Raw genomic sequence first — 25,135 nt, forward strand, 5'->3', positions numbered from 1 at the left:
GCGAAAGATTTCTTTTTGCTTTCGTATGCGGGACTTGATGTTATTATAATATTTGTCAACATCCGATCTTCCGAATATAAACATATTTTTATTAGAGCAACTAAAGTCGGCCCCAGTGGATTATTTAAACAATAATACTTTTACCGGGTTGGCCCACACAAAAATAAAAAAAGGAAAAAAGAAAAAATCGTGGTCTCAATTCAGAAAAAGTTAAACTGATGAAAAACGAAGATGTTAATAGAATATAAAATTTATTATTCAAGAAATTAATAAAAAAATGTAAAAAAAACAATAATAAAAATTTTTCAACCAGCTTTCACCGAACCTTCGTCAAGGCATTTCATTTCGTGGGCTTGTGCATATAAATTGACTTGAGTGGTTACCAGATCCTCAAGGCATTCAAATCTCAAAACTGCAAAGTTATAGATTCCATATTTACAAAACTCCGATCAGTAAGTGATTCTTTCCTTCTTTTTTTTTTTCCTTTTCCCAGTGATTCTTTCCATTTTTTTCAAAGATTGTACAGAATCTTCTTAATTTCCGATTCCAATTCTTTTTCTCAAATTTTCTTGTCCGCCACTGTTTATTTTTATTCTATATAAGCCACTCCTTGGTTTCTCTGCATTCCATCGCAGAAAACTATATTTTCTTCTCCATCAGTTTTACCTCTATTTCTCTCTGAAACTTTTTTTCTCTACCCTCTCTATTTTCTTTCTCTTTCTTAATCCTCCATGGCTCCAAGTTTGAGCAAAAATAACTCTGACGTCACATCTCTCGTCAGTGGCCATAGCTCATGTCCATTCACCATCGAGAAATCAAACTTACTGGCCAACGGCCATTTGATCCTCTCCGATGTTCCCGATAACATTGTAGCCACTCCTTCACCCCACACTTCCATCGACAAGTCGATCACCACCGTCGGTTGCTTCATCGGCTTTGATGCTACCCAATCAAACAGCCGCCACGTCATCCCGATCGGCAAACTGAAGGACCAAAAGTTCATGAGCATATTCAGGTTCAAGGTCTGGTGGACCACCCATTGGGTCGGTTCCAACGGCAGAGACCTCGAAAACGAAACTCAACTGGTCGTTCTCGAGAAATCCGATTCCGGTCGTCCTTACGTCATCCTCCTCCCACTCATCGAAGGTCAATTCCGTTCGTGTCTCCAGCCCGGCGAAGACGATTTCGTCGACATTTGCGTCGAAAGCGGCTCGTCAAAAGTCTCTTCCGCCGGATTCCGAAGCGTTCTCTATCTGCATGCCGGTGATGATCCTTTCACTCTTGTTAAGGATGCTATGAAAGTGATGAGGGTTCATTTGGGAACTTTCAGGCTTTTGGAGGAGAAAACTCCTCCAGGCATTGTGGACAAATTCGGTTGGTGCACTTGGGATGCATTTTACCTCACGGTGAACCCTAAGGGAGTTTTGGAAGGGATTAAACGACTAGTTGAAGGTGGGTGCCCACCTGGACTTGTCCTTATCGACGATGGATGGCAATCCATCGGTCATGATTCGGATCCTATCACTCAGGAGGGCGTGAATCAGACCGTTGCTGGCGAGCAAATGCCATGCAGGCTTTTGAAGTTTGAAGAAAATTACAAGTTCAGGGACTATGTGAGCCCCAAGGACTCCGAAAAGAAGGGCATGGCGGCTTTCATTAAGGATCTCAAGGAGGAGTTTAAGAGCGTAGACTATGTCTATGTTTGGCATGCGCTTTGTGGGTATTGGGGCGGGTTGAGACCCGACGTTCCGGCTTTGCCCGAAGCGACTGTCGTGAAGCCGACGCTTTCGCCAGGATTGGAGTTGACGATGGAAGATCTGGCCGTTGATAAGATCGTGAGCACTGGTGTTGGGTTGGTCCCACCGGAGATTGTTGATCAGATGTACGAAGGGCTCCACTCCCACTTGGAGTCGGTAGGTATTGATGGGGTCAAAGTGGACGTTATCCATGTAAGTCCTCTTTCTCATATTGATTTCGTTTTTTACCTACCGTTCAACGTGCCAGGTGTCGTAAATCTAGTAGGCCCATCCTTATTATTAGTCAAAGAGACTGTTGGTTCAGTTATTGACTTGTTTGGTCGGCACGCTTTATCCTTTTCTTTTCTTTTTTTAATTTTAATTTTTTTTCCACGAAGTATTTAATATATATTATATATTTTTGTTGACCAGCTGTTAGAGATGTTGTGCGAGAACTACGGTGGACGAGTTGAGCTTGCCAAGGCGTATTTCAAGGCCCTAACGGCGTCGGTGAGGAGGCATTTTAACGGCAACGGTGTAATTGCTAGCATGGAGCACTGCAACGATTTCATGTTTCTCGGAACAGAGGCCATTTCTCTTGGTCGTGTCGGTAAGTTTATGTAATTAAATTAAATTCTCTGTTTATTTTTCCTGTTTAGTTTGGGCCGCCCCCCCCAAGTTTTAGATAAACCGTGTCTTTTAGGCAAGAAAGTAAGTGACATAATCATATATTTTATGCTATGCCTGGATTGTGACAACCACGTGTAAATTATTTCAATTACAATTTTAATTTAAATCTTTACTGTTTAAGATTCATAAGACCACTATTTTAATTTGCAGTGCTTTCCATTTGCGCAAAACATGGGATAGAACAAGGAAAACGGAATGGGAAATAAGATTAGTATGGAGCATTAAAAATAATAATAATTTGAAATTAATATTTATTATGGTGTGGTGTATTTAAACAGGTGATGATTTCTGGTGCACCGATCCATCTGGTGATCCAAACGGTACGTTTTGGCTGCAAGGGTGCCACATGGTTCACTGTGCATACAACAGTTTGTGGATGGGCAACTTTATACACCCAGATTGGGACATGTTCCAGTCAACTCACCCTTGTGCTGCTTTCCATGCTGCGTCCAGAGCCATCTCTGGGGGTCCAATCTATGTAAGTGACTCGGTCGGAAAGCACAACTTCGACTTGCTCAAGACCCTTGTCTTGCCTGATGGATCTATTCTGAGGTGTGAGTATTATGCTCTTCCTACCCGTGATTGTCTCTTTGAAGACCCTCTTCATGATGGAAAAACCATGCTCAAGATTTGGAACCTTAACAAGGTCAGTGATCTAAAAATAATAATAATAATAATAATAATAATAATAATTATGAATTTTGGGTTATTTTCTTGATTGATTTTTATTTAATTTTGGGTTTTTCATGATTGATTTTTATTTTGGGGTCTGATTTTTAATTTATATATATTTTGTTTGGGACAGTATACTGGAGTTCTTGGGGCATTTAATTGCCAAGGAGGAGGGTGGAGTAGAGAAACCAGAAGAAACCAATGTGCCTCTCAGTTTTCTCACATGGTGACCTCCAAAGCCAGTCCTAACGAGATAGAGTGGAAGAGTGGCAACAATCCAATTCCAATTGAGGGAGTTGAAGTTTTTGCCTTGTATTTCTCCCAGGCCAAGAAGCTCATACTTTCCAAGCTTAACGACAAAGTGGATATCTCATTGGAGCCCTTCAACTTTGAGCTAATTACTGTTTCGCCGGTGACTGTTTTGGCTAGAAAGTCTGTCCATTTTGCTGCCATTGGGTTGGTGAATATGCTCAATACAGGAGGGGCAATACAGTCACTGGATTTCGATGAGGTGAATGATTTGGTTCGAGTTGTCGTCAGGGGCTCCGGGGAGATGAGGGTGTTTGCATCCGAGAAACCAACGACTTGTCGTATTGATGGAAGAGAAGTTGCATTTGAGTACAAAGAAAGTATGGTCGTAATTCCAGTGCCATGGCCAGGTTCTTCCAATGGGTCCATTGTCGAGTACATATTTTAATTTAGGGTTTTTCTTAGGAATAATTGCTTATGACTTTGTATGGTATACCAAGGGGCAACTTTTCTAGTGCATGTTATATTCAGAAGTAGGGGCAAGTAATCCCCAAATGAATTAATCAAGTAACGCCAAGTTTCATTTTCTTTTTACTTTTCTCGTTTTTTCCTTTCCCATCTAATTTTAATATATTTTGTCCCAACAAAATATATATACATATATATCAACTGATAATGGTACCAATCCACTCCAATAGTAAAATAATAATGATTTTGGGCGAACCCAAGCGACCTCCGCAATCAATATACTCGCATTGGAAGAACAGGCAAGAAATGATTTTTCCTTATGATTTAAAATCTTTTTTTCCCATAGAGCTAATTTTCCGTCTTTTTGGAAGATTTGGATTTAGTTTCTTTTTTTTTTTTTTTTTCTCCCTAAAGGAGTAAAATTTCTATAATTTTGGTTAAAATTCTTTATATTTTCATAAACATTTCTATCTATATATTTTAAAAATATTAGTTAAATTTAAAATTTTATTAAATTTTAAAAATATTATCAAACACATAAAAATTCAAATCACCAATAAAATATCTCAAACAACTTATAAATAATTTTAGTTGAAAGTAGAAAAAAAATGATGAAATGGGATAAAAGTTCAAGAGTAGCTATTTTGCATGGTGGCGCCTTTGCCAGAGCTTTCATTGGATTCCATCTCTCTTCTTATGGAGAGGTCTTACAACTAACCAATTTTAAAAAACACGTTTTACATGGAAGAGTCCAATAAAATAAAAAAACCTATTAAATCTTAAGACCACACCCAAAAAATAAAAAAAAAAAAAAGCCCCCAAAAAGCTGAACTTACAAATGAAAGGAAGTGTTATGATAGTATTATCCGTAATATATACCTCTTAACACTTCACATGCGACATAGATATTATACTAATTATAGTTCATATTTATTCATTTCTTATAGTGAAATAGTGATAAAATATTTATTAACTACAACAAACTTTCATATTTTTTATGAGATTCAATAACATATAAAATGAACATTTGAACAAAGGTTACATGCACTAACATATACTCCATTTCCACATATAATTTATTAAATTGAAAGGAGTCATTATCTCTTTTGAGTCGCAGGTTTTATAAAAGAAAATAATTTTTTTGATTTAATGGGTTAATCAAAACTCACATAGCCTCATTGGAAAAACCAATAAATGAAAAGTCTAGTTCTATCATAATATATTGAGACCTAATATATGATTATTACCGGTTCACTATGGTAAAAACTTATTAATCTTCACTTATTTCACGTGTCCTGGAAAACTAAGAAATATATATATATTAAAAAAAAAAAATTAGAAGGGGAATCAGGCCCATTATTAGGCCATTACCCTGAAAAAAAAGGTGCAATAAAAAATGCCCCTTCCGTGTGAAATATTATTTTTTGACCCTTTCATACCTATTATGGCCTAAATGAAAATTACAAATGACTTTCATATCCTTTATTTTCCCTTTCCCTTTGTCCAGCATTGCATGTTCAGCATTACACCTTTGAAAACAATTGTTCATTGAACCCCAAAATTTTCTATTTAAGAACATGCTCTATTTATTTATAAGAATCAAGGTAAAACCCCTATTTCAATTGGGAGGCTTGAGTGATCATTGATTTTCATACCCAATAAGAAAATCAATAAAATCATACATATTAGAAATTTCAATATGGGCCAAAAAAAATTAATAAATAGTTCAAACAACATACCTAAATTACACATTAACAAAAGTGCTAATAATAAATAATAGTTTCTTCCTTTTCAAAAAAAAAAAAAAACAAAAAAAAAACAATTCACAGTCTCTCCTATTTCCATGCCCTCAACAAAAAAAAAGGTGGGTTTTGGAAAAGTTTTGAAAAATACCCAAATATGAGAAATTAAAAATATTTAAAGAGATACTCAGATAAAATGTAGCCCGAAATGGCTATGGTTCAGGCAAATCATGTAACACCCCGTCCCGAATCGCACCGGAATCCGTGCACGTTGACCGAGGTTGACCGTTGACCGAAGGGGGTCAAAAGTTGACTTTTGGACTCGGTGAGAATTTTGAGTTGACTAGGGTACCGTGGGGAAGTGCACAATGCCACGAGTTCGTAGACTGGTAGCACGTCGAAAACGGAGCTACGGTTTGAAAGTTATGGACGAAACAAGTTGCGGTCCAAACTGTCCAAGGGGTGCCAGAGTTGACTTTTTGTTTATGGGGAATTGAGCTTTGACTCATGCATGGTTGTGAAGTGCTCGTCGATACGAGTTCACAGACTAGCGGCACGCTCAAAACGGACATCCGGTTAAAAAGTTATGGACGTTTGAAGTTTACCGGATACCGTATTATTTTAATGTTTTTGGGTCGGTGAACAGTGAACTGCCACGTGTCAGCTTCTGATTGGTCCACGTGGCATGAACAGTATCATGCAGGGTTTTTATTTGTTAAAACACTCGGGGAAGAGAGAGAAGAGAGAGAAAGAGAGAGAGGAGAGAGAAAGAGAGAGGAGAGAGAGAGAGAGAGTCACCGGCCGCCGGCCATTTTCATGTTTTCCGGCCTAGTTACTGTACACGCGCCAGCCAGCCAGATTGCCCACCTCATTTCCGGCAAAACCTCCAAATTTCACGGCGAACGGCCGCCGGACGCGCCCGGATCGGACGTCCGAAGTTTGGCGGCGATTTTTCCCCCTCCACCGCCGGCCACCGCGAATCGGCACTATTCCGGCCGATATACAGTACACGCGCCATACACCCATCATCCTCTCCTCAAGTCCGGCCTACCCACCAAAAATCACAGCCATCGGACCACCGACGCGCCGGGATCGGAGCGTTTTCCGGCGAGGGGTCGGAAATCTTCAAACGGTGATTTCTCCGCCGTCCGACCTCCGTTTTGCTCACCGTCGGTCCCGTTGGATTGCTCTCCTCACGATCTACAAATCTGCAAAATTTCACAGCCAACGGCCACCACCGGAAAATACTGTTCCGGTGACCGTTGCTAGTGACCGTGGCGGCCCGTCGGAAAATACTGTTCCGGCAAGTACCCGAAAATTCCGGCCAGCTCCAGTCCGCAGTGTTCGACCTCCTGAACCCAAATCCGACTTCCGTTTCCGCCAATTTGCGACGGTTTGGGAGAATTGCGGAGCCGAAACCCGGAAAGCTTCCCGACGAAATTCAAACCTCGTCGGGTACGATCATCGAAAATTAAGACCGGATCTGTGATTAGCATCACTCGAGCTTCGATTCGGTATATAACTCGTAAATTCTAGATATCGTTTGTGTTTTGACCCCCCGGGTACCGGGTATTATTTACCCGAATAAAATATTAATTTATTTGACTGTCTGTGAATTTTGTTCTAGGAGCACCGGTGAGTCGTAGAATTGATCCCGTAGTGGATCATGGGTTAATTGCGTGCTCCAGGTGAGTGACCCACCTTCAAATTAATTTTGGGAATTTAATTGGTGAATATATAATGTGTGATTTAAATATTTGGAAAATATTTATTTGAATTATTGTGGAATTATTTGTGAATTTATCGGATTTAAGAAAATGTGTATTTCACCAATTTATGCCATGTGAAATTATTTTATGGTTTTGAGGATTTTGAAATTGGTGTGGTTTTAATGGTAAATTGGGCATGATTTGATTTTCAAATATTTCGAAGAAAATATTTGGTTATGTTGGTGATTTCAATTTTTATAAAATATGCCCATGGAATATTATGAGATTTGATTATGATATTTCGAGAAATTATTTATGCTTGGAAAAAATGTGGATATTTGAATTGATGGATTTGGGAGTTGGTGGATTTGAAAATCATGGATTTTATGGTATGGATTATAAGGAAATTGTGGAGAATTTCCCGGTTCAAGCGGATGGATTATGCCCGCTATGCTTATGAAAAATGTGAAATTTGTTTTATGATTTAAATTTATGGATTTTATAATTTTTAGATGCACCGTGCACGTACTGGTGTTCTGATTATGTGATATGGTATATGTGATATGGTTAGTGTGCACACGGTTGTGATTAGCGCGCAGGTGGGTGTGAGTAGCGTGCGGTTGATATTATGAGGGTGTCCTGTGGATGCCATCGGAGAGGGCGGCCACCCCCCTTTGGCCGGGACACCAGGTTAGCAGCGGCGCAGTGGGACGCCACGCGACCGTATGCCGGTTTCTCTCTATAACCTCCTGTCTGGCGGTACCTTGGGACGCTGGGTACTGTTGGTGCCACTGGTATATAGTGGGTGCATCAAATGATTTTCAGAACTGTGTTTTAAAAATAAAATGTTTGGAAACTGAATTGGAATTAAAAATATAATTGTTGCCGCTTCTGGTATTTAATTGATGTCTTGGTTTTCGGGGAATATGGATAAAGGGTTTTGTGAAATTGTTTTAAAAGGGGAACCTTTCCAACTGAGAGAATTGTAAGGGTTTTGAGAGAAAATATTATTTCCAAATAATTATTATTTATACTTATTACTGTGATATTATATGGTATAGTAGTAGGGTCGCTCACTGAGATGATTAGCATCTCACACTCTTAAATTCCGTTCCTCTAGGTACCAGGTTGTCGGTGTTCACTCGGAGCGGACTTGATCTTCCTCGCTGTTTTAGTTCGGCAGTACCCTGTTATTCTTTTATTGCAGTTGTAATATTTCTTTCACTCTTGTTGTATTTATTTTGCACTGGATTACTGTATTTATTTTTTTAAGTGCTGCAATTTGTGGAATCGATTTGTAGTACTGTGGGAGGAATAAGGGGATAATTTTAGAAGTGTGTTTTCAGTGCAGGGAATTTTGTGGTAAGTAAATCCCTTAGGGGAGGCTCTGCCGGATTTTCCGTTGGAAGGTTCGGTAGGGTTTCCCTGGGATCAGGGCTGTCTAGGGTTCCGGGGAAGGAATTCTGGACGGGTCCTGACAAATCATCTCTCTCCCAAGCTTTATTTGCCGTTCTCTCTCACTTTCTCTTCCCCTTTTCTTCACTTTCTCTTCCCTTTTTCTTCATGATGCTTTCGGGTCTAGAGGACAAAAAAGAAAGCCCCTTCATTAATTTTCCTCTTCCTTTTGACATTTCAAAGGTTAATTTGGAAATATCGAAAAATTTAAAGGTAAAACAAAAAAATGCAGAAGGGAAAGGGGATATATCGTGGCCTTCCAAATGGGATATTGGGCCAAATTCTCCTCCAAATTAGAAACTTAGGCACCTCATCATCGTACAAGCCCAAAAGGAGGCATTTTGTTTAGGGGAATTTGGCCCAATACCCTTGTAGGACCGAGCTTCATGAATTTTGCCCCCTCAATTCATTTTTTTTTTATCTACCCCCTAATATCCCTTATAACCCTCAAACAAAAAACAATTACTTACATATCCTTTTATTTTTAAAACCAAACAAAAATAAACTATTCCTTTTCTAAACGTCTTTACACTTTCACAAATACAAAAATACAAAAAAAGCAAACAAACGGCTTTATACACGAACACACAAATACAAACAACCAAACCGAAGCTGTCGTGGAAAAGGCAAACATTAGGATCTCATCTCAGCACAGGGAATAAGGTAATTGGTTGAATCTTTTTCTTTATTTGTTGCCGTGGGATCGGTGTGGGTTGTTTTTGTGTGGATTTGGCTTTATGTTTATTTCTTTCGTTGCCATGGAGTGGGTTTTTATTTATAATTTTTGTGTTTATATTTTTTGAAGATTTAGGATAGATTTATATTGGGCATTAGTAGGAAATGAAGAGAGGAAAAAAATGGGACCGGTTTGGCCTTGATCAGTGGCCGGAGGTGGAAGAAATAACCCGGTGAAGAATCGGGTCGGTAGTGGTTTAGGCGGGTTTATTTTTTGAAGATTTAGGATAGATTGATATTGGGCATTAGTAGGAAATGAAGAGAGGAAAAAAATGGGACCGGTTTGGCCTTGATCGGTGGCTGGAGGTGGAAGAAATAAACGGGTCAAGAATCGGGTCGGTGCTGGTTTAGGCGGGTTCGGGTCGACCCGGACAAGGGTTGAAGATGGATTGAACGACATGTTGTCTGGGATGAACGACACCCAGACGACACGTCGTTTTTTTTTTTTTTTTTTTTTTTAAATTTTTATAAAAAATGTTTTTTTTTTGGGTATAGATATATATATAGAATTGAAGATAAGAGAAAGAGAGAAAGAGAGAGAGAGAGAGAGAGAGAGAGAGAGAGAGAGAGAGAGAGAGAGAGAGAGAGAGAAATTAATTAGAGAAAAAATGAGAGAAATACTTTATGATTATTTTTTTTGGGTATTTTTTGGGAAAGAATGAGAGAAAGAGAGAGAGAGACAGAGAGAGAAATTAATAGTAATTCATAAAGGAATGTAATACCGTCAAGAATTCCCTATTAGATTTTTTTCCTTGTATTCATATACAAAATAATGAAATATATTATGAATTTTGTGTCACAAATATGTATGAAAACTAGGATGGCGTTTATTTGATCCAAAAAGCATAAAAGCATCCTGTCTAGATAAAGGTAATATGTTTTAACGGTTGTTGACTAAGACCAAAAGGACCCTTACAAGCAGCAACATCAACATACCCATCCTTTCCACAAATTCCAACACATGCTGAAACCCTTAAATTACCATAATATATATATATATCAGAGAGAGAGAGAGAGAGAGAGAGAGAGAGAGAGAGAGAGAGCAAAAAGAAGTGAGGTCGCCGACTACTAGAAGACTGCACTTTGTTCTACAAATAAATAGAAAAGAAAAAATGCTTATACATGACAAAACTCTCCAATGGGGAATAAACTGTATAGTATCAAAGTGCTCTTCCTCTGCTGGCTGATGTTATTGCTATGGATATGTTAAAACTAAAACCTCTCAAGTGTGCATATAATCACAAGAAGCACCCTTCTTGTAATGACCACTCTCATGATACTTGCAAACTCTCTGTCCCTTAAACGGAGGCCTTGAAGAACCTCCCCCTCCCCCTCCATTACCAAACGATGACTGCCTGTTCCAAGGTTTATTACCCCCACCATAACCAGAATCCCCACCGTGAGATCCTCTATCCCTCTGATTTGAGTATCTATCTGCATTATGATTCCGTTCGCTTCCCCATTTCCCTTGGTTCCCTGTTGGTGCGCCCCAACCCGGATTTGGATTTCCTGGTGGTGGCCCTTGACCAGGAGAAAAGAGAAAAATACTTTATGATTAATTATAATTGAAGTTGAGAATTCCAGAGTTAGTACTTTCTAAAGGTATAGAGATATATATATATATATATAGAGAGAGAGAGAGAGAAAGAGAGAGAGAAGATCGATGCATAAAATTTTAGGTACATGGTTAGCTAGAAGCAAACACGCAAACACTTTATCCCCACAAAAGAAAAAAATAAAAAATTAAAGAAGAAGAAGAAAGAAATATTTAGATGGCATGCACACTGCTATACATTAAATGTTCAGTAAATGTTATGGCATGCACAATATCCTTAGGAAGAGAGCGTATGAAATTGAGGATTGCGGATATTTATACATGTATGTATACATAGTTGACAATGTTGTTAAAGGTAGATAAAAGTTTATTAATGTTGTCAATGTACATTTGTAGGTTGTACTTTATAATGGCACCAAAGAGGAACTTGCGACGTCAACCGAAGAAGGGAGTTAAGAAGGTGGAAAGTAAGAGACGCGGTGGTAGCACAGTAGCAGCACCCGACTCTAAGCGTCAACGTACTACTAGGAAGAAATCCAAATCTGAGACGGAAAGCACCAAACTTCGAGGGCACGTTCCACTTTCCTCTCCCCCATCTGATACGGTAAGTTTTATATTCATTTAGGTTGTTTTGTGCGGTAAATGATAAGACATGTGACAGTATTTATTCATGAATGTGAAAACTGAAGAAAAACTTCACCCGATGGCCATCGGTAATTGCCGATAGGCCATCGGGCTTTTTTTTTAGTTCATTGTAGGTTGATTACCGATGGTTTCATCGGTAATTACCACTTGTGCAAAAATGTGAACCCATATGTCTTAAGATTTAGTTGGAAATTATTATTATCAAGTTAGGGTGGAAAAATAGGGTATGATTAAATCGTTGATGTCAGTTCCATTTATGTAATTCATATTGCAGCCCATCGATGCTCCAAAGGAATGGATGTTGCAGGATGCCGATATAAATAAAGGTAGGGCACATTCATTCGGGAATCCAATAGGGGCGAACAAAGTAATTACAAGTGTCCTCACAAGTGAGCAGCTCGAAAAGTATAGACAAACATGTTTTGGACACTTACTTGACATGAAGAACCTCCGGTTCTCTGGTCAGTTAGTGCATCACCTGCTTTGCAGACAAGTTGAGTCCAACAATCCAGAAGTACTGGAGTTTAACTTCGGCGAATCTGCAGTGCGATTTACGAAGTGGGAATTCGCACTCATTAGTGGGTTAAAGTTTTGTAGGTACCCTTCGATGTATGATTTGCAAATTTCCAAAGGAAATGAGCTGCGCACGAGGTTGCTAGATGACAGGAGTGACTTGAAACCGCCCGAACTGGAACGACTATTCAAGGATACACTTTTTGTGGATGATTGGGATGCTGTTAGAATTGCGTTACTATATTTCTTAGTTCATGGTGTACTCGGAATGGATCCGAAGGTTCAAATAAAAAAAAAATTCATTGATTTGGTTGCTGATCTCGACGTATTTAATTACTACCCTTGGGGCATTCTGAGCTACAAGGAGACGATCAACTCATTCCACAATGCATTCCAGCTACGAGGACGAGGACGTGCAGTAAAGAATATATCACAGTATTATGACCTAAAAGGTTTTCCATTGGTGTTTCAGGTACGGTAATATATTTAATACATGTAGCGTTTACTTAAAATTTATATTTAATAACCTATAATTTGTATTTTGTAGGTGTGGGGGTTTGAAGCAATCCCTGATTTTGGTAACCAATTTGCCGACCGGTTGGAAACCCGTTGTCCGAGGATCCTTGGATGGCATACTCCAAGGCAACCGAACCATTTTGCTGTCTATAATTAGTTCTCCTCCAATAGCAATGTAAGGCAAATTTTGTTTAGACTACATGGTACGACTACATTCAAGTTACATTACCATAGTCAATTTCCAAATTTACTTTTTTTTCCTTTCTTCATTGCATGTAGTATGTTGTGCACTGGACGTTAGATGCTACCGATGAGGAGAAGACTATGGATTACTAGCGAACAATAGCAGTTGACATACATGAAGTTCGCTACACGTCACCTCCAATTGTAGCACCAATAGTTGGCGCTAAAGATGTTAGAGCTAAAGATGCGTCCAAAGCTGGGGAGCATTCTAGTGGCCCTTCAGATTCTAATTTCAGGGTATGCAATTGTTACTTGCACGCAAATTTGTATTTCATATGTTGTACTAATATATGTTGACTTATGTTTTGGATATTGATATTGATTAGCTTGCTTGCTTGGAGGCAAAAGTTGATGAATTAAATAAAGAGATGGCAGCGTTAAGGAAGATGCTTAGTTCTGTTATTGACCAACAAAAGCATCAAGTATCATTTAGACAACTTAGTATACTTTACTTTAGTGCTTCAGCATTATTAAATTACATATTGTAATTCAGCAATTATTTGTTGTTAGAGTTTGGGAACTGCAAAAATAATCATTGTGTTTTGCAGGCCGAGCATCATATGCATAGCCATTCACCGTCATCTTCGGTTAGACCATCATCCCCTGTGGCACCGTCTGTTGGAGAGCAAGCTGAAGAATTTGATGCACCCATAGACGGTTCCAATGGTAGGAAGGAGGATGATGATTGTACTACACCGGTTGAGCCTATCGTACCTGGAGGACCCTATGTGGAGGATTCCTGGGCTTTGGTGCCATATCGGCCTTTACATTTCGGGTGGGATGTTGGTGCTTCAGCTGACAGTCCACATCATGACCAATCAGCTGAGATTGAGGTGGAAGATCGGAAGCATAACGTTGGTGATACAAGCCGATTCGGTCGAGTTTACCACCAGTCACATCACGTCATCTCTCCTTACACCGACCCGTGTAAAAAGAAGGTCAAATTTAATCTTACTCGACCTATTGATGCATCAAAGGAGAGGGCGTTCGATGAGTGGTATAGGGTGGCACCGAAGGAAGCAACCGTGTGTACATCTTATATGATGGTGGGAAAGGAATTTTTTGCTGAGCTACTGACCGATGAAGGATGATTGAATTCCGATGTAAGTTATATGTTTTATGTTCATGCAAAATCATTGTGGTCCTATGTTTGGAATGATGTTTTATTTATCACCTCGCACTTGTTACTTATTTCCTTTAATGTGGTTTTGCAGCATATTGACACTATTTTGTATTTCATATGAAAAAGACGGTTTGATAATGAGAAGATGTTCACCAACACCTGTGCCATATTAGACGTGTTATTTTGGGTAAGATGATGGGATGCTACTGCGTTGCTTAATGTTGTATTGATGATATTTTATATTGTATATATTTCATTATTTGGCAGTCATCCATCAAAGGGCGTTATCCCATATGGAGCGCATCTCGTAGCACATATTCATGTGATGCGACCCTTTGTAACTATGTGCGTGGGAGGTCACCCAAACCTAGCGTGTCGTGGCGGATATGTGATTATGTAAGTCCATACATATATTGAAAAAAATTCTCACTAAGTTTCCCATTTTGTGGATAATGAGGTTATGTTCTAATTTGCAGGTGTACATCCCTGTCAACAATGGAGGCGCGCATTGGTTGGCAGCATGTGTGGACTTGAAGGCCCGGCATATTGATTTATACGATCCAAATATGGGAAATAAATATGTCCAGAATAGAGAGTTGAAGAATGCGGAATGCCTTACGTATATGCTGCCTTACCTATTGAGGGATGGGGGATATTACGGGAAGAATCCGGACGTGTCTCCCACTTTAGATCCATTCACGATGACCATGATCAAAGATGCACCCCGCCAAGATAATGGGTATGAATGTGTTGTCATTTCAAACAACTTGTATTGCTGCTGTTTTTTATTGTGGTTACGTGTGAAAATACACGTAGTTGGTTTTCATTAATGCTAATCATTAATGCTATTCTGCAGGGGTGATTGTGGTGTCTACGCTCTGAAATTTATTGAGTACATGAGTAGTGAGGAGAACCCTTCATTTGGTCCGCAAGACATTATGTTTTTTAGAAAAAAATATGCTGTTGATTTGTACTTTAATAAACTTTCAATGTAGATCGTATGTTTAATGTTATGACGGTCTATACTAATGTTATACTAATGTTATCTTAATATGCTGAACCTATCTTTACTAATGACAACCGTTGAAAAAAAAAGAAAAAAGATAAAAGATAAAAAAAAACCCTCGGTTGTGGTAAAAATTAAAGGAAAGATGATTATCGATGGTGCATCGATAATTCCCAATTCACCATCGGTAATTACAGAAACGCTTTTTCGTAACCAACAAATAAACCCTGGAAAAATTACCGACAGTTTCGTCGGTAATTTCCGAATGTGTACAGTCCATCAAGTTTTACCAATTTGTTGGGCCCCACAAGTTCCATAATGTGTGTTGAATGCAAAAACATGGCAAATAGGGATTCTAAAATTGTACTAAGGAGAGAAAATCCCAAAATTTCATAAAAGTATATCAAATTTTGCAAAACAATTGATGACTGTTCACCCTCGGTAATTCCCAACGAAATCGTCGGTAACCACTAAATTCCTTCAGGAAAACTTACCGACAGTTTCGTCGGTAATTCCTGAGGGTGTACAGTGCGGCATATTTTGCCAATTTTTTGGACCCCACAAGGCCCCTAAGGTGTGTTGAATGAAAAAACATGCAAAACATGGATTCTATAATTGTACTAAAGAGATAAAATCAAAAAATTTCTTAAAAGTGTATCAAAGTTTGCAAAAAATTGATGACTGTTCAACCTCAGAAAATTACCGACGAAACTGTCGGGAAACAACAAATGCCCTCTGGAAAAATTACCGACAGTTTCGTCGGTACTTTCCCGAGGGTGTACAGTACGTATTGTTTTGCCAATTTTTTTTACCCCACAAGGCCCCTAAGGTGTGTTGAATGAAAAAACATGCAAAATATGGATTCTATAATTGTACTAAAGAGATAAAATCAAAAAATTTCAAAAAAGTGTATCAAAGTTTGCAAAAAATTGATGACTGTTCACCCTCGGAAAATTACCGATGAAACTGTCGGTAATTTTTCCAGAGGGCATTTGTAGTTTCCCGACAGTTTCGTCGGTAATTTCCCGAGGGTGAACAGTCATCAATTTTTTGCAAACTTTGATACACTTTTATGAAATTTTTTGATTTTCTCTCCTTAGTACAATTATAGAATCCATGTTTAGCATGTTTTTTCATTCAACACACCTTAGGGGCCTTGTGGGGTAAAAAAAATTGGCAAAACAATACGTACTGTACATCCTCGGGAAATTACCGATGAAACTGTCGGTAATTTTTCCAGAGGGCATTTGTAGTTTCCCGACAGTTTCGTTGGTAATTTCCCGAGGGTGAACAGTCATCAATTTTTTGCAAACTTTGATACACTTTTATGAAATTTTTTGATTTTCTCTCCTTAGTACAATTATAGAATCCATGTTTAGCATGTTTTTTCATTCAACACACCTTAGGGGCCTTGTGGGGTAAAAAAAATTTGCAAAACAATACGTACTGTACATCCTCGGGAAATTACCGACGAAACTGTCGGTAATTTTTCCAGGGGGCATTTGTAGTTTCTCGACGGTTTCGTCGGTAATTTTCCGAGGGTGAACAGTCATCAATTTTTTGCAAACTTTGATACACTTTTATGAAATTTTTTGATTTTCTCTCCTTAGTACAATTATAGAATCCATGTTTTGCATGTTTTTTCATTCAACACACCTTAGGGGCCTTGTGGGGTAAAAAAAATTGGCAAAACAATACGTACTGTACATCCTCGGGAAATTACCGACGAAACTGTCGGTAATTTTTCCAGGGGGCATTTGTAGTTTCCCGACAGTTTCGTCAGTAATTTCCCGAGGGTGAACAGTTAGCTTATTTTTTGCAAACTTTGATACACTTTTATGAAATTTTTTGATTTTTTCTCCTTAGTACAATTATAGAATCCATGTTTAGCATGTTTTTTCATTCAACACACCTTAGGGGCCTTGTGGGGTAAAAAAAATTGGCAAAACAATACGTACTGTACATCCTCGGGAAATTACCGACGAAACTGTCGGTAATTTTTCCAGGGGGCATTTGTAGTTTCCCGACGGTTTCGTCGGTAATTTCCCGAGGGTGAACAGTCATCAATTTTTTGCAAACTTTGATACACTTTTATGAAATTTTTTGATTTTCTCTCCTTAGTACAATTATAGAATCCATGTTTTGCATGTTTTTTCATTCAACACACCTTAGGGGCCTTGTGGGGTAAAAAAAATTGGCAAAACAATACGTACTGTACATCATCGGGAAATTACCGACGAAACTGTCGGTAATTTTTCCAGGGGGCATTTGTAGTTTCCCGACAGTTTCATCGGTAATTTCCCGAGGGTGAACAGTTAGCTTATTTTTTGCAAACTTTGATACACTTTTATGAAATTTTTTGATTTTCTCTCCTTAGTACAATTATAGAATCCATGTTTTGCATGCTTTTTCATTCAACACACCTTAGGGGCCTTGTGGGGTAAAAAAAATTGGCAAAATAATACGTACTGTACACCCTCGGGAAATTACCGACGAAACTGTCGGTAATTTTTCCAGAGGGCAATTGTTGTTGCCCGACAGTTTCGTCGGTAATTTACCGAGGGTGAACAGTTAGCTTATTTTTTGCAAACTTTGATACACTTTTATCAAATTTTGGGATTTTCTCTCCTTAGTACAATTATAGAATCCATGTTTTGCATGTTTTTTCATTCAACACACCTTAGGGGCCTTGTGGGGTCCAAAAAATTGGCAAAATATGACGCACTGTACACCCTCGGGAATTACCGATGAAACTGTCTGTAATTTTTCCAGAGGGCATTCGTAGTTTCCCGACGATTTCGTCGGGAATTACCGAGGGTGAACAGTATACTTATTTTTTTGCAAACTTTGATACACTTTTATGAAATTTTATGATTTTCTCTCCTTAGTACAATTATAGAATCCATGTTTTGCATGTTTTTTCATTCAACACACATTAGGGGCCTTGTGGGGTCCAAAAAATTGGCAAAATATGTCGTACTGTACACCATCGGGAATTACCGTCGGTAATTTTTCCAGAGGGTATTTGTAGTTTACCGAAGATTTCCTCGGGAATTACCGATGGTGAACAGTTATTGACAAGAGAATCATGTACAAAAACTAAAAACAAAATCTGAATATGGAAGAAATTGGATCCTTTCACAAATATGGAAGTTTCCTTTTTTTTTTTTTTTCTTTTTTGTTTATTACATTTTGGTATCTTTTTTTCTACAAAAATCCAGCTGAACACAACTCTATAATTCCTATGTTCCAAGATTATGTATAAGATTCGAAACATATTGGATACAAAGTCCTACAAGGTAGCAGACACGGCAAGACTTTGCTGGCATACCTCATGCTGAACCAGAATCCTGATATCCCAAACAAAAATATATAAAAGAAAGAAACAATTTGTGAAAAATTAAGTGAAAATTCAAACTCCAATGCCTGTTATCAACTGGCCCAGCGTGAAGGATTCTTTTCACATATACCAGGTTAGGCCATCTGCCTCTGTGCTAATAAGCCTTTGCAATTCAAATTTTTTTATGATGCTGAAGAATGATGCCTAAAATTCACACAGCAGCATGCATCTCTAGCCGTCTTCGTGCTAAGATTTTCAAATTTGTTCAGAATGCTTTGAAGCAACCTGTGTGTCCACCGTTCTTGTGTCATGCTTTCTCTTGCTTCGTCTCTTTGATCTAGATGTGCGGGTCTTTGTAGGATGCTTTACAGCATGCTCTTGGATGCCCAACACTACATTTTCATTGGTAGGGAGTTTAGGAGGGGCATCAGGCCATGGTGTGCGTTTTGATGGTACATTGACCTCCAGAGGAGGATCAATTATCCATCTGTAAAGAGACCACACTAATGTCAAATGCATGTGCATAGGAAGAGATTCTGCTAAATGAATTTTAATTAAATAGGCAATTGACTGTCATGATTTTTGTGTGTCAATGATATATATTGAAATTTAGATGGCTTGATGAGGGGTGGGGGGAAAAAAAGCATTTCCATATGACAAAATTATTGACTAAAGGTAAAGATTTGCTGAACCAAAGTAAAATAAAAAGAAGCATGCTACATAAAATCATAGTACAATTATATAAGTCAATTGTTTAAAGGATTGTAGTCAAATTGCAAGTAAGAAAGCCCTTGGGAATGAGGTCAGAGGACTGAATAGAAATACATTGAAATGCCACACCAATACCACTTGACCACTTGAAACAATGCAATGACATTCACTTGAAAAGAGAAGTTGAGCATCATTGTCACATTCACAGGTAGGTTACTAATTTTAAGTTCTACCCATGTGTGATATTCAAAATCACAATTTCACAGCCACAATTTTATGCTTTGAAAATAAATTAGAGACGCATAGTACTTAGAAATTGAAGGATATAGCAGTAGAAAGTTTAACATGACAAGATTATTACAAAACATTTCTACCAATTGTATATGATCATTGGCACTGTTGACTCCATCTATGCTTCAAATTTTTTAAACAACCATGACAGCTTTCAGAATGCAAAAACCATATGCACTATAAAATGGAAAATGGATTGGAGACACAATAGGAAAGAAGATATGGTACCTGTAGGGCCAAACCATAACCGCCATTCACATCTTGCTCGAAATAAAGTAACTGGAAAATAAAACAATTAGATTATAAATTTAATGTCACACCAGCAACACAAAAGAAAATGCAGATGCAGAGAGAGAGAGAGAGAGAGAGAGTTCATAGTCATCAAACATGGTATATAAACAATTTAAATGCAAAAATATGAAATATACATACCTTAAATTTGCTTTGTGCATTTGAAGTAACTCTTTCTACAATACCACACTCGGCTTGTTGCTCGTTGATCGTAACACCAAAGAAATGAGCATTTTGCTTATCCACCTGCAACAAAACAAAATCAACCAAACGGAAAATTCCAGAAAGAATGAAAGTCCATGATAACAAACATGAAAGCACCTTTCCACTAACTGATGACAGAATGGAATGTATCCCTACTTGGCTGTACTCCATCCAGCATCAAATCATCATACATATCTCTCAGCAAGAAATCCCTACCACCACCGTTATTTAAAAAAAAAAAAAAACAGAACACAACTTTCACAATTTCTCCCAAAAAAAAAAAATTCCCAACACCACTAACAGAAAATCAAAATTAGAGCTGTTGCCTACCTGTTGCTTCTGCTTCTGCTCCTAGGGCTCTCTAAAATCCTGCAGTTTTCTCTCTGAGTCGCCTCTTCACCATCTCCTTCAAAACGCGCAGCTCCACGCTTACAATCCGGCCGATTCATGAAAGGAAACAGAGGGCTCCTAAGGTCTGGTTATGGATAAAGAAATGGAGGGGAAAAGTCGAAGAAAGGAAAGAAAAAAACATATAAAAAAAAAACACATAAGGGTATTTTAGGATTTTAAAAGATTGGAGGGGTAGATAAAAAAAAAAATGAATTGAGGGGGCAAAATTCATGAAGCTCGGTCCTATGAGGGTATTGGGCCAAATTCCCCTTTTGTTTATCTTGTCTACGCCCTCATGTTTTCAGCGAAAGCCCAAACCTTCCAAATGAAATACCAAAGCCCAAGCCTTTAGGCCGAAAAGGTTATTTGTGGGCCTTAATTATGTCGATAATTAATGATTTTATAATTATTCTTCTTAACCAGCATACTTAACGTCGTGGAGACGAAAAACGAAAGAGGTAGAGGGAGTCACCTTGAAGTCGTTTGCCTTACACCATGCGCTATCTCTTCTGCCTATCCTCGCAACAATTTTTATATAATTGAGAGCAGAAAAAAAAGGAGCAACTTAAACTCCCAGGCACCGTAAAAATTATCAGTTTGTGTGCGTGCGCTCGATGAATACGACATCGTTCATGGATAAGCAGGTAATGGATCTGTCTAAGGGATCGTCGACGACGCAGAGCAAGGACTTCATCGACCTGATGAATCATCCCCAACAAGAAGAAGAAGATCAAAGCGGCCATGGCGGCAATGGAAATGGTATCGATAAGAAGGAAGATATATTTCCAAGCTACGATTTCCATCCCATTCACCCTTTCATCGGGGTCGGTAGTTCTCCACCGTCTTCCAATTTCGATTCTGTGCCGTCCAATCTCGGAGGATCCGCTAGGTCCTGGAACTCCGCCGAATCCAAACCCAAAACCTCTTCTCCTATCAGAGTAATTACTGCCGCCACTCTCTCTCCCTCTCTGTCTCCCTCTTTCTCTCTATCAATTTTTCTCTTTCTTTAGCAACAATTGTATTTAATTTGGGGATTGAGAAATTTTTTAGGGTTTTTAGTTATGATGATTATTCAATTGTTTTATTGGGATTTAATTTTGACATTTTTCATGTTTTGTGCCCAGAATTATGGTTCGTTAGACTCCATGGAACCAGCAAAAGCCATTATAGAGAAGGATCGGAATGCACTTGACTCAGCACTGGTGGCTGAGATTGATAGGACTGTGAAGAAACATTCGGAGAATCTGCTGCATGTATTGGAAGGTGTTAGTGCGCGACTGACACAACTGGAAAGCAGGACCCGCCATCTTGAGAATTCTGTCGATGATTTGAAGATGTCAGTTGGGAACAATCATGGAAGCACTGATGGAGTTATGAAGCAGTTGGAAAATGTTCTTAGAGAGGTTTGCTATATATATATATATATATATATATATATATTTTTGCTTCCTTTTGTTTTGTGCTTTAACAATTGGGCTGCAATTTATGTTTTTAGATAAAAACATGTGATAAAACTTATGGTAGCAGCATTGATACTACATAACATGATTAATGCTTCTCAACTCTGCAATGTTAATGCTACAATGTACTTTTGCTTTCATTCTAAAGTAAATTGCCTTTTATGTTTCTGGTATTAGTTAATAGTTACCTCTATGGAATGGCTTTTCAGCTTTAGATTTAAGAGTTAATAAAATTGTCCTGTCTGTGCTTACAGTTTATTAGTTAGTAACTACTTTTACAAGTTCAGACGTTGAATGGGGCTGATAAAATTATAGCAATCACCAGCAGAAAACTTACTCTTTTTTTTCTCTATTTTTTTGGCAAGTTAGTAGAAGACATACATGATGCATATATAGCTATCAGTTATATAATATACACACAGATGCATGTTGTTTTTTTAGAGTTTATGCTTTTTCAAATGTGATCCGACTCTTCTTTCTCTTTAATCATGGTGTCATCTGTTATGTAAGTTATTGGAAAGATCAACTTTAGCCTTTTAAGACTGGTGGCTTACAAATAGTGCCTGCCAAATCCAGTCAATTCTTATAGTTTAAATATGCAGACCTTTTTTTTTTTTTTTTTTTTTTTTTTTTTTCTCTTTTTTCCCTTTTAAACTCAACTATATTATTGATATGGAGGCGAAGGATTATAGTAATTTTATCGAATATGTTTTTTTGGTGAATAATTTTATCAAGTATGTTGGTTAATAATGTAAAAGACAATGCGCATGAGATCACTGGAGGTGATATTTTTTTGGATGGTGATGGCGTTTTTATAAATTTTCCTTCTTTCTTTCTTTTTTTTTTTTTTTTTTTTTTTCTCCCCCTCTTTTTATATTTAATCGTTCATTCTTCGGTCACTGTCGGGTCTCTTGTGGTGGTGTTCGCTTTCAAATTGTGGATTAGATTCAATGGCATTTATGGTGTTGTTGGTGGTTGGAGGAACAAATGCTGGTGGCCTCAATTTTTTATTTCTTACAATTTTTTTCAAAAAAAAATTTGGAGAGTGAAAGGCCGGCCCTCTCTATCTTTCCCATGATGTCTCTTACACCCCTTCTCTCTCTCTCTCTCTCTCTCTCTCTCTCTCTCTCTGTATACATATATATATATATATATAGAAAGGCTACAGTACGGTCCGTACGCATGCAGACCCGCACTAAAGCCGACGCTTTTTAGAAAAAGTGTCGGCTTTGCTGTGTACACATACATAGCAAAGTCGACACTTTTTTGTAAAAGCGTCGGCTTGGTGCGGGTCCGCATGCAGACGGTGCGGATATATATATATATATATATGTATGGATTCACACACACACACGCACACGCACACACCCATATTATATGTATGTACATACGTGAATTAAAACCTTATTTCTTTAGTTTAGATAATAAGTTGAATGAGTATGGAACATTTTAACAACAGATTTTTATAAATTGAACTCTTGCTGGTAAGGTTTACTTGTTTGCTTTTGTTGAGGGAAGCAAAAAACTCGGTTACTTCTGCTGAAGACTTATTTAAGCATGCAGTACCTATGCTAATGCTGCTTTTCATTTGTCAATGACAACAGGTGCACACAGGGGTTCAATCTTTGAAGGATAAACATGAAATAATTGAAGCTCAGTTACAGCTTTCAAAGCTTCAAGTTTCTAAGGTTGACCAGCAGCCAGAACCCCAAAAGATGGTGCATGGGGATTCTGCACAGCAGGTGGCATCTGCTCCTCAGCAATCTCACCAACAGCTTCCTCCCCATGTTAACATTCCACCATCACATCCTACTTTCTCTCCTCCAAATGCTCCTGCCCAACAGGGTGTGCCACACTCAGTTCAACCTCAAAATCAGTTTCCTCAAAACCAGATCTCTTTTGCCCCTCCAGAAGAGTCTTACTTCCCAGCACACAGTCAAACTCAAGATGCCCCAAATCAACAATATCAAATTCCTCCTAGTCAGCAGCCACTCCCCCCTCCTGCAGCACCAACTCATCAACAATTCCAGCCTACACCTCAACCACAGTTCTCTCAGCCACCACCCCAGCAGTCTTTGCAGCATCCGACTCTGGCACCTGTTAATCCCTCTCAACTCCAACCTTCAACAGTTCACCATTCTGAAGAGCCACCTTATATTCCTCCTCAGACCTACCCACCGACCCATAGAGAGCCACCCTCTCAGCAACAAAGTGTGCCCCTGCCTTCTCAACAGTTTTATGGCACTCCTTCCCATGTTTATGAGACACCATCCAGCAGATCTGGTTCAGGATTTTCATCTGGTTATGGCCCACCACCTGTGCGTGGTGAACCATATCATTATGGTGGAATGCCATCTCAGTATGGTAACACCCCTGTGATTAAGCCACATCAAGTCTCGTCTCCTACTGCAGCTCAAAGTGGTGGAAGTGGTTATCCACAGCTGCCAACTGCTCGGGTACTGCCGCAGGCATTACCTGCTGCTTCTGGGGTTAGTGGTGGTTCAGGTTCTAGTGGGAGTGGAAACAGAGTTCCTATCGATGATGTTGTTGATAGAGTGACAAATATGGGGTTTCCAAGAGACCATGTGAGGGCAACTGTTAGAAAGCTGACAGAGAACAACCAGGCAGTTGACTTGAATGTGGTGCTGGATAAGCTAATGAACGAAGGGGAAGTCCAGCCACCTAGAGGTTGGTTTGGTCGGTAGTTTGTTGCCTTTTTGTCCAGAATGATGTATAGACGTATCCCTTGTTTCTGGATCAACATTTGCTGAGAAAGATACATATAAATGGCGATTGGGATTATGCTGCCCCTTTTATATCTTTTGCATTTTTCTTTTTTAATTTTTTGTTCATTCGTGGTCATTTGAGCATGTCTCTGTTTAGAGATTGCCTATCTTCATCTCATTTGTGTATACTCAGAATAATCTAATCTGAATCATTGGGTTTTCTGTTTGGAGTTTATCATTGTTATGCAATGCTGCTGTTCAACTTCATGGTTGTCATTCCCATACTACAATTTCTTTCATTTTCGGTGTTTTAAACTATGTGGTCTGTAGATTCTATTAGGTGACATTGTAATCTTCCTACATCTACCAAAAATGTTTAAAATGGTCTTTGAAGATATTGCTGCAATCATTCAACCGAAAAATAATGTGGAGTTGATTTCTTCATGTTACTCTGGTATTTCGATGGATGCATTTCTTGTTTTATTTTTCCTTTTTATTTGTTTACTTTTATTGATGATATTTGTTATCTGCTTAATGTCCGTTAGTACATGATACGCCATGGGGATTTTGGTTTGAGTTGGGATGTTGGAGACTGAAGATATAGTGTCCCCGGTCCAAGGAGAAAGACAGCAAAAGAACAAAGAGCTTGCTTTTGTTTTGTTTCT

The 25,135-nt window shown here is 38.5% G+C and overlaps 2 protein-coding genes and 1 long non-coding RNA gene across 3 annotated transcripts; 2 read left to right on the top strand and 1 right to left on the bottom strand.

Annotated features, from left to right (window-relative positions):
* Positions 1-381: 381 nt before the first annotated feature.
* Positions 382-3,941, top strand: LOC107415484 (probable galactinol--sucrose galactosyltransferase 5). Its single transcript, XM_016023823.4, has 4 exons — positions 382-1,949; positions 2,169-2,346; positions 2,705-3,072; positions 3,232-3,941. Exons 1-4 carry the CDS (start codon positions 732-734, stop codon positions 3,793-3,795), a joined length of 2,328 nt encoding a protein of 775 aa, XP_015879309.2. The 5' UTR covers positions 382-731; the 3' UTR covers positions 3,796-3,941.
* A 14,332-nt stretch (positions 3,942-18,273) lies between these two features.
* LOC107413513 (uncharacterized) lies at positions 18,274-20,313 on the bottom strand. Its single transcript, XR_007240456.2, has 4 exons — positions 20,225-20,313; positions 19,832-19,936; positions 19,628-19,678; positions 18,274-18,884 (listed from the first exon to the last, which is right to left on the bottom strand). It is a non-coding gene; the product is annotated as an uncharacterized LOC107413513 (long non-coding RNA).
* A 399-nt stretch (positions 20,314-20,712) lies between these two features.
* On the top strand, positions 20,713-24,705 carry LOC107415482 (protein transport protein sec31). The gene is made up of 3 exons (XM_016023821.4): positions 20,713-21,222; positions 21,409-21,687; positions 23,349-24,705. Exons 1-3 carry the CDS (start codon positions 20,899-20,901, stop codon positions 24,447-24,449), a joined length of 1,704 nt encoding a protein of 567 aa, XP_015879307.3. The 5' UTR covers positions 20,713-20,898; the 3' UTR covers positions 24,450-24,705.
* The last annotated feature ends 430 nt before the right edge of the window (positions 24,706-25,135 follow it).

Source organism: Ziziphus jujuba, chromosome 4 (assembly GCF_031755915.1).
Source record: "Ziziphus jujuba cultivar Dongzao chromosome 4, ASM3175591v1".
NCBI classification, from domain to species: Eukaryota; Viridiplantae; Streptophyta; class Magnoliopsida; order Rosales; family Rhamnaceae; genus Ziziphus; species Ziziphus jujuba.

Coding starts and splice junctions, on each gene's coding strand:
- LOC107415484 (XM_016023823.4), top strand. CDS start 732: ATGGCTCCAAGTTTGAGCAAAAATAACTCTGACGTCACATCTCTCGTC. Junction 1,950..2,168: donor TCAAAGTGGACGTTATCCAT/GTAAGTCCTCTT, acceptor TTTGTTGACCAG/CTGTTAGAGATGTTGTGCGA. Junction 3,073..3,231: donor AGATTTGGAACCTTAACAAG/GTCAGTGATCTA, acceptor TGTTTGGGACAG/TATACTGGAGTTCTTGGGGC.
- LOC107415482 (XM_016023821.4), top strand. CDS start 20,899: ATGAATACGACATCGTTCATGGATAAGCAGGTAATGGATCTGTCTAAG. Junction 21,223..21,408: donor AAACCTCTTCTCCTATCAGA/GTAATTACTGCC, acceptor TTTTGTGCCCAG/AATTATGGTTCGTTAGACTC. Junction 21,688..23,348: donor TGGAAAATGTTCTTAGAGAG/GTTTGCTATATA, acceptor CAATGACAACAG/GTGCACACAGGGGTTCAATC.